The sequence below is a fragment of the Lepisma saccharinum genome, chromosome 16 (assembly GCF_977018435.1).
Source record: "Lepisma saccharinum chromosome 16, izLepSacc3.1, whole genome shotgun sequence".
NCBI lineage: Eukaryota > Metazoa > Arthropoda > Insecta > Zygentoma > Lepismatidae > Lepisma > Lepisma saccharinum.
Window position 1 is genome coordinate 7,019,490 of NC_139244.1, and position 9,870 is coordinate 7,029,359.

The window sequence follows — 9,870 nt, forward strand, 5'->3', positions numbered from 1 at the left end:
CTGTAGACCAATTCTAAACTACGTTATATTTTCAAAATGATTGAAGATCAGCGATCAAATCTTGCTGCGAATATTCAAAAAAAATATTAAAAAATTTACTTAACTAATGGGGCGTTCGACCCATTAAACCCCCCTTTGTATACGGCCATAGTCTTCTCCCCACCATAAAGAAATATCAGGCACATTGTTTCAGGATATTGTATTTACTTATCTCAGTCTACGGTCATCATTTTGTATGACTCTTTGCAAAAGACGAATTTGGCTGTTGGTCAAGAAAGCTACATCGAAAGCCATAATATTAGCTACATTTGGCAAACAGCCTTCTGTGCTTTACATAATGGTATGTTGAACTCTGCAACTGTCAAGTGCAAATTCTCTTCCCATTTCTTATTTCTTTCCAGCTTTCTTCCTCGTGTTTCTTGAGGTTGCAAATGGCGGTGAGTCAAGTGAAGAAGTTACGATCGGATATGGAAGTGAAAGGCTAGCGTTGGACATGTATCAGGTGAGATTACACGATTCGACACAGATGGGACACTTCCATCTTTTCCATTTCACGTTTACAATCGGAGTGCCATCTACATTACCACTTCTCGCCTTCTATCTACACCTCACTCGCACACGTTTTTCCCATCTCTATTTCATTTCCTCTCTCTCTATTTTCTTGTTTCTGTCTCACTCTATCGACCAATTTGTCTCTTCCTCCTTTTCTCTCGAATTTGTCTCTTTCTTCCTTCTCACTCTATCGATCACTCTGTTTCTTTTTCTTTCTCAATTTCCGTCTCTTACTTTCTTTCATTCATACTTCTCTTTCAATTTTGTCTCATTTTCCATTCATTTCACCCATTGTCTCCCTCTTTTCTATTTTCCTGCACATTTCTCTTAATGTCTGAATTTCTACTTTTTCTGTTATTTCTTTCCCTTTCGTCTCTACCTTTTCAAGTGTATTTCTCTCTCTCTCTCTCTTTCTCTTCCTATGTCCGTCTCTTATTATCTGTCCTCCATTTCTACTTTCTCATTTCCCTTATCTTTTTCCTTTAAGGTGATCTACTCCCGTGAAGATTTGAGCATTTTCATCGTCAAGCCTGTGTAAGCTTATGGGGTTAACTTTGGTCACTATTATTTCGAGAACCTGTCGACCGAAATTTTTCAAATTTTGCATGAGCACTGAGAAAGGATATATCTAGAGAACCACTTTGATATTTTCATTTACTGCATCAACGTCCAGAAAATTAATTAATTTTACTCTTGACCGGTCATGTCTATTTCTCGTTATATATCTTCTTATGTCTGTCTCGTATTATTTGACCTCCAGTTCTACTTTTATACTATCTCTTTACTTCCACTTCTTATACCACCTTGATTTCTTTCTGTCTCCTTGCCTCTCAAAGTTCCCTTATTTCTCTCTCTCTCTCTCTCTCTCTCCCCTGGTACATCGCTTCAGTTGAGTGTTTTTTTTCACTTGTGACGTCATTGCGCACAGAGATCTAGGATTATATTCTTGCTGTGAGCAAACTTTAGTGATTCGAAACGAACTAAAACTTATACGTCCATTGTAATTTGCTTACTTGTGCTTATAAACATTTGTAGATCAAATAATACAGACTCAGTAACCAGGTTCGTTCTTTTCAGCTCAAATTACAAATGTAATTTGCTTTTTTCTTTCATTTTCAGTAAAATGTCCTACATCTTATGTTTACTTACTGAGTAAATTCAAGCACAATTTGTTCACAAAAGTCTGTGTACAAACGGAATATAGTGAAATTTTGTCTATTGAGGGCTAGCATACCAATTCCAGACAAGAGCTAGGTCTACTTTTAGGTGTAACATAAAGGTAATAAGTAAGGCTCGGAAGTTGAGGAAAAATCCTTTTTTTCCCCCCTAGTGTCCGAAGACGAGGCCCAACATAATATATGTTCATTTTAGGTCATTGTAGGTCAGAAAAAGGTGGGTTTTATTTGTCCTTTTTTGCCTTTTTCGGCGTTTTTTGGCTTATTGGTCCTTTTTTAGCCTTATTTTAGGTCTTAACGGCTTTTTTTTGCAACTTCACCTTCTTTCGACTACGTTTTTACTGTCCATTCTCACTTCGAATCACCATCAGTTCATCACCTCTTAAACATCCTTTCTGTAGTAAAGAAATATATACGTATATATATATATATATATATATATATATATATATATATATATATATATATTTGAACCAGCCCTGAAACGAGATAAAAACAAGGTCCCTTACCGTATCTTGTCTGGAAGGTCACGCTGTAAGTGGCAACTTTCTCTTGTTTTGAAGCTTTCAGTTTTTTCGCACTGTGTGTTCCATACCACCAGAATTTTGTATTTTTTATTCATTAAATATGTAATTAAAACTGAAGTTATTAATTAATTTGGATCACATTTATACGTCCTTTTTTCCGTTTTTAGGTCCTTTTTTGATATTATTAGGTCTTTTTTGGCAATTTATAGGTCTTCAAATTACGAGCCCTAGTAATAAGTTATTCGATATGTTTTAAGTACTTGAGGATTCATTATCTGTATGCAAGGTATCAAGGTCTGTGAGGACACAAGACACTTAATATTTCATTTCTTCGTTTGCAGGCTTTGAACGAAGATGGCAAGAACTTCCTGGTGTCACCTTTCAGCGTTCAAGCCCTTTTATTCGTGGCTTTGATCGGTGCAAAAGGCAACACTGCCAAGGAGTTAGTAGAAGCCCTTTCACTGCCGCACAACAGAATACTAACTGAGGAAATATTCGCAGTTCTGCACAAGAATTTATCCGTGAGTAGATCTAAGGTCAGATGGCAAAGGATTGGTTCCTAATTGTTTCAACAAATCTATAAATTACAGAGATTAAAGACCTACATGGCTAGAGTGTGTGTAGTAAATTAAATATGAAATTCTACCTAAATATTTGTGTCTGTATGTCTGTGTGTGTGTGTGTGTGTGTGTGTGTGTGTGTGTGTGTGTGTGTGTGTGCAGCTGCAAGTTTCAGCCTGCCTCTTTCATTTGTTACCTCCAGACTTGTCGTTAGTATCTGCTCCAATATTTTGGCTCCGCCTCCAACTGCTGACAAATAGTTTGGCAAAGCTTCACCTTCACTTTCAATTACTTCAACAAAAGACAATCGATTTTACATTTTCTGCAATTACACCAAGACTTATAAAGACAATGACACCAGAAGAATCTTAACAGAGTAGTACCTTGGAAGGCATGTTGCGGCCGCCATCAATGGTATTATGTGGCTTCAAGTTGTCCCACAGTGAGTGGATACTACTTTCCGGTCTTGCTATATATGCCTGTGATAGAAATCGTCTAGAATATATATCTAATAACCTTGAAAATTATAATCGACACCATAAGTAATATGGATAAGAAAATCATTCAATTTCAATAGCAATGAGATACAGTTGTACAGTATGCAATTTGGATTGAGTTGTTAATGATTCAATTTAAATCTTTCGCGCATATTCAAAATTTCACAGTTACACTATGGGCTTTTCTTGGCAGATGATCAGCAAGAATAGGCTGCAGATAGTGAACGGTTTGTTCCTGAGCCAGCGGTTTCCTGTGGAGAGCGGCTTCGAGGAATCTGCAGACGTCGCCTTCTCAGCCAAAGTGCAACTTGCAGACTTCGCCAAAGACAACGGATCGCATGCTGTTGCCGCCATCAACAGCTGGATCAGCAAAGAGACGGGCGGCAACATCAAGTCCATCGTCCGACAAGGTAAGACTCGCCATGACTGGTTGAGGCATGTTCAAGTGCAAAGAATTTGTTGGTACATTCTGTCTTGGGAATCTTAGGAGCAAAGACGCGCATAACGGCAGAGAATGGGAGAAAGCGAGCGGGAGGAGCAAAGCAGTGCGCGCTGCTGCAACCGACTTGTAGCTTCATTCACGTTGCCTATTCCATGCAATCCCTTTATCTTTCACTTGCCTTACTTGCGCAGTGTAATTGCGTCTGTTCACTTGCTCTTCTAGAGATTCCTTGGACAAAGTGTAAATGTTAGGGATATAACATCATAGGCAGGGGGCTGAAACTTATATGACGTATTCTGCAGCCATCGTCTGGTCTGCGACGCTACTGACATCTAACAACAGTTTACCAGAACTATTTGCTTCCCAGTCAAAAGAATGTTTCATAGTTCTAAAATAGACTGCAGATATTATTAGAATAATTAAATCAACAAGAATTAGATAGGCAGGCCATGTGGCACGAATGGGAGAGGAAAGAAGAGTTTACAAGGTTCTTGTTGGGAAATCTGATGGTAAAATACCTGTAGGAAGGCCAAGACGAATTTGGAGGGATAACGTTAAGATTGACCTAAAGAAAATCGGTAAGGATGGAAAAGATTGGATTGATCTTTGCCAGGATAGGGACAGATGGAAGGCTTGTGTTGCTGCAGCCATAAACCTTCGGGTTTAAGAAGGCTAGAGGGTTAGTTAGTTCTAAACTAGACGGCAGGTGGTCGTCAAGTGACAGTGATGCTTACCGTAATGAACAATTGCTAACCCTAATCATGTCGAACACTTTTACTACATCTATTGGAAAGCTTTGGCGTACCATTAACAACACGTCTTTTCCGTTCCCGGGCAGCAAAGTGTGGCACAGCAGTAAAGTGGGATCCGAACCACTGTGTCTCCATCCAGTGCTCGAGTGAAAGGCGATGTGGGGGATAGTATTCCCCTAGTATTATATTAGTTTTTCGATAACCATGCTGCAGAGACCTCGTTTTCCAGGTGCAGTCAACCCCTCCACAACGATGGTCCTGCTGAACGGGATGTACTTCAAAGGCTTATGGAAGACCAAGTTCCGGAAGTCGGTGTCCAGGCAGCTTCCGTTCCACGTGAAGAAGTTCGAGCAGGTGATGGTCCACATGATGAGCGCTCAGGGAACATTCCTATATGCAGACGACTCTGAGCTCAACGCCCACGTGGCTGCGATTCCTTACAAGGTGAGTTTGCTCGTTTCTTCAGGATTGAATTATATTGTTTTACACTGATCAGTCCATTATTGAAAACGTACTTCCTGCACATTGTGAAGAAGTTACCAGAAGTGCACTAGTATTGCATTGAAGAAAATGCTAGAGGGAAGAATAAGAAATCAGCGGATGAAGCAGATAGTGAAGAGTGGACTATAGTAGGATTGGGTACAGTACAATGTACAGTAAGGCCAATCGGGACTGGACCTACAGTTTAAAGTGAGATCCGAACCACAATGTGCATGCACTGGGTGTCGAATCCGGGAAGAGATGATGGAAAAGAATTAAAAAGAGAGTTGGATTGGAAGATAGAAGGATGAGAGGAATGGTGGAAGAACATAAGAAGGTGAAGGTGAGTAGAGTATAACAAAAATAGCAGAAACATGGTAGAAAGAGATATAGAGGAGGAACAGAAGGTGCAGGAGAGTGGAGAATATAATAAGAAAACGCAGGTTACATAAACATGGAATGAGAGATGTGGTGGAAGAATAGAAGAAGATGGAAAAAGCGGAGAGGAGAGCAGGATTGGAACATAGTGAAAAGAGTCATGGTTCGACAGAAGACGAAGAAGAGTGGGTGAGACAAGAATAAGCCAGCAAGCACGGAAAATTTACAAGAGAAGGGGTCAAAATAGTAAAGTTGTCCCTTAGGTAGGATATATTACGTCATATTTACATGCCATAATGAACATGCAATTCAGGGAGGGTAAAAGAGATGTGAAAGAAGCAATAGAGAATGAGAGAGGGAACGACAGAGAGATAGATGAACCCAAGAGGTATAGAAAGAAACTGAGATAATATATATGTATGTGTGTATGTGTGTGTGTGAAAGTGAGAGAGGAAGATAAGGAAGGAATATGGAGAAATAAAGAATAATAAAAAGAAAAGGAGACAGAAAACAGAATGTGGATAAGAGAGTGATGAAGAAAATAGGAAGTTAACAAGAAGGAAGAGATAGTAAGACTGAGAAAGTAGATGGGAAGATAGAAAGAAGATACATGAAAGGAAATGGAAGAACTAGAGTAGTAAGCAACTTTAGCTCATTCTAGGAGGGCGATATAACACCTATTGAACTTTCCTGTGCCTTCCATGCAGGTACGTACATAGGACGATGCTGAAAATAAGTCATGATCCTTCCCTTTATTTCCATCACTTTCAACTGGCCCACAATGTCTTATGTGGCTCTTACATAGAAAGATTCTACAACTATTGTTCAATGATCTTATTTCCAGGGCAACCAGCTAAGATTCGTGATGATAGTGCCGAAAGAGTACATGGGGATAAAGAAGGTGGAAAGGGCTTTGCTCGACAAAGGACTATCGCCTCTTCTGAAGAATCTGAAGAGAACTTTCATCACTGTCCAGCTCCCGAGTTTCCATCTTCAGCAGACTGTTGAACTGGCTCAACTGTTGCAGCAGGTAACCAACAGATGGCACCACCGAGTTACTACAGTGTTCCCAAGTATTTACAATTCTAAGCTAATCCTAAGTTAAAGATCTTTGTGTATTTACTATATTTTTAAAAGTCTCCTTTCTATAAGTCTTTATTGCATTTCATTTTACTATAGGAGCCGACTTAGACACCAAAAACTTAACTGCTCTTTTAAATACTTATTAACGTTTAGAATTGAAATTGGAAACTATTATATTTTTTTCTAATATTGGTTGCATAAGTGCTCTAAATTCTGGTCCCTATTTCCGTGTTAATCCGCCATGTTATTAGACAAGCATAATAATTATTTTCAGCTGGGGCTGAAGGACATCTTCTCGCCCAACGCAGACTTCACAGGAATCAGCAAGGTGCGTGGCCTGCACGTGTCCCAGATCATTCAGCAGAGCGAGATCAGGGTTTCGGAGGAGGGCACGGAGGGGACGTCACAGGGGGCCTCAGGTAAAATATTTTTACTTCATCCAAAAAATGCATTTAGTCTGTTTTAAAGTTACGCAAGCCGTACTACAATATGTTTATGTCCTTCCAATTGGTAAAATCGTTCCGGCACCAAATAGTCTATTGTCTATCCATCGAGGAAAAAATGTAAACAAAACCGCGTGACTAGTTAGAAATAGTTCCTTTCCTATGTATTAGTTCTTGCGTTGCTTACGTTGTTTAAGAAATTTAAAATATTAACCCTCCCTTCTCTGTACATATATGAAATGTCATTATATGCGAGAAAAAGTATTGCGCTGCGAAGTTCAATAGAACACACATATAACACCCGAAATAAACAGCTCTTAAAGCCTTACTTCACCAGGCTAACATTAGTTCAAGAAGGACCCCAACAGATGGCAATTAAAATATTCAACCATTTACCAAATGATATAAAAGCAGAAAGTATGACAAGTTTCAAATAAAATTAAAGAAACTATTAGTTAATAAGGAATATTATAGCGTTAGTGAATATCTAGATTGTAAATTATAGAAATTTTGTAATTATATATATATATATTTTTTATATGAACTGTACTGAACCCTCCAAATACCAATGTATATGGTTTACATGGAGTAATAAAATTGAAAAAATTGAAATTAATCGATAGAATTTGTCATAAGCTACGTGCATTTCTTTAGATTAACTTTCTTCTTACATCGGACAATGGGTAAGTGCTGAATCTCCAGAATGCAAATTCCAATTAACCAATTCTACGAGGGGGCATCAAAAAATGTTGCCTGTTGAGGCATAATTTGTTTAATAATGTAAAGATTGAAACAATGAACATACATATAGTTTGCATATAGTGCCCTCTAATCGAAGTTACCCTTCCACATTGTTCCCATCACGTTCGATGCATTTGAGCGAGCGTTTTACCAAGCGTGAAAAAAAGTTTGGAAAAATTCCACAGAACACTCCCTGCCACACCGTTCAGAGCTGTTTTAACCTCCTATAGGTCCTCGAATCTCATGCCACGAAGCACAGACTTTATGGTATCTCAAACTCTCAATTATTGCCTATGCTGACCCGTAGGACATGTGCACTGCATCAGTAATGTCCTGGATGGTGATGCGTCCATCCGCTCGAATGAGCTCATCAACCCTGTGGCGGTTGTCGTCGGTCATAGACGTTGATGGGCTGCCACTCCTTGTCTTGTCCGCACTTTCGGTTTCTTCCACTTTGAACTTAATCACTTAAGTCTGCTAAGTCTGTGCTTCGTGGCATGAGATTCGAGGACCTACAGGAGGTTAAAACAGCTCTGAACGGTGGGGCAGGGAGTGTTCTGTGGAATTCTTCAAAACTTTTTTTCACGCTTGGTAAAACGCTCGCTCAAATGCATCGAACGTGATGGGAACAATGTGGAAGGGTAAGTTTGAGTAGAGGGCACTATATGCAAACTATATGTATGTTCATTGTTTCAATCTCTACATTATTAGCCTTTACTCGGCCAATGGATCACATCGTGCTGATTAAAAAGTTCATGTGCTTTTAGCACCTTCATACTTGTATGTGAGGTTGTAAACCTGACAGATGTTCAGATAAAACTTTGAAATGTCATGTGGAAGAAAACCCCTCTCCCCCCGACTCCAAAGTTACGTATGGAAGCTGGCGCGAATTTTAAATTCGTACACTTATTTGACAAAAAATGTTATAACTCGTAGACTATTTGACCAATCTACTTCTGATAACGTTTGTTTTGCAGCTAGAACATCAGGGCATGCAACCGTGCAGGAATCAAAACGCCAAAGCCAATGAGAGGGGTTGGGTGGGCCGCGGCCTCCAACTTTCTATGAAAAAATCATAAAAATGGGGAGTTTGCCCCCTCTTCCCCCGCTATTTTTGGAAGAGGAGGCACACTTTAGCCTTATTTTCAAAGAATGGTCCTTTCTCAACCGAATGAAAGTCATTCCATGTTTCTGGGTGCATTACATTATAGAATATGTGAAAAAAACTCCCCATTTTTATGATATTTTTCATAGAAAGTTGGGGGCCGCGGCCCACCCAACCCATTTTATTGGCTTTGGCATTTTGATTCCTGCACGGTTGCATGCACTGATGTTCTAGCTGAAAAACAAAAGTTACCCGAAGTAAATTGCTCAAATAGTCTCCGAGATAAAACGTTTTTCTGAACAGGCAACATTTTTTGATGCCCCCAGGTTTATTTCTTACAGGTATATAATTTCTGTGACTCTTTTCCAACAGACATGCCCTCTGCTTTACGATTCTTCAACTACAGACGTGTGGAAGCCAACCAACCATTCATATTCTTCATAGAACACGTTTCGACAGGTATAGTCCTGTACATGGGCAGTGTGCAAAACCCAGATTGGCGATAACTCCAAATATGGTAAGGGTAACCATTATTGTCACAAAAAGGCGAATTACCAAAAAGGAAGAAATGATTAACATTAATTCTGCGAATTTCCTATTATTGTAAATGAATTACTTTGAAGGAATACTATATTGAAAAAATAAATAAGCTAAGTAGATGAGTATGAAGTTAATTTACCTTAATTTACCTAATTTGTTATTATTTACTTGGGATTGTACGATAACGAGATAATCATGTAATAAATTTGTGAATTTCGCTGGTGTCAAGGCGTGGTTTATGTTTGTATAGTATAACTGTAAATAAAAGTGCATTTTATAATTCTCGACTGTCATTTCTACTTTACATTATGTTTGTAATTGAATTTTCTCATTTTCCCCTTAGAAAATATGAAACAATCAAACAATATCTCTACAATCTCTTCTGTATATTTTTTACTCTCCTCTGTTTCTTCATTATACCCCTCTCTAGATTTTCTCTCTTTATCGTCTTTTTCTCTCTTCTCTCTACCCTAAATCTCTATATTATCTTCTTCTATTTTTTGTATATTTCTCTCTCCTCCCCCCCCGTGTGTGTGTGTGAGAGAGAGAGAGAGAGAGAGAGAGAGAGAAGAGAGACGACCTGCGTGGCAGAGTG

The 9,870-nt window shown here is 38.9% G+C and overlaps 2 protein-coding genes across 3 annotated transcripts in view; one reads left to right on the forward strand and one right to left on the reverse strand.

Moving 5' to 3' along the window:
* LOC145999868 (serpin B6-like) overlaps nt 1–9,555 on the forward strand; it is a 35,184-nt gene extending 25,629 nt beyond the window's left edge. The window contains exons 2-8 of the mRNA XM_083137137.1: nt 402–502; nt 2,596–2,775; nt 3,505–3,721; nt 4,735–4,949; nt 6,208–6,393; nt 6,721–6,865; nt 9,108–9,555. Coding sequence (XP_082993263.1) covers nt 402–502; nt 2,596–2,775; nt 3,505–3,721; nt 4,735–4,949; nt 6,208–6,393; nt 6,721–6,865; nt 9,108–9,241 — 1,178 coding nt within the window. The 3' untranslated portion in view covers nt 9,242–9,555. The remainder of the gene's footprint in view (nt 1–401; nt 503–2,595; nt 2,776–3,504; nt 3,722–4,734; nt 4,950–6,207; nt 6,394–6,720; nt 6,866–9,107) is intronic.
* The window catches only part of alphaSnap (Alpha-soluble NSF attachment protein), a 125,253-nt gene that overhangs the window by 56,660 nt on the left and 58,723 nt on the right, over nt 1–9,870 (reverse strand). The gene's annotated exons all lie outside the window — the stretch shown is intronic.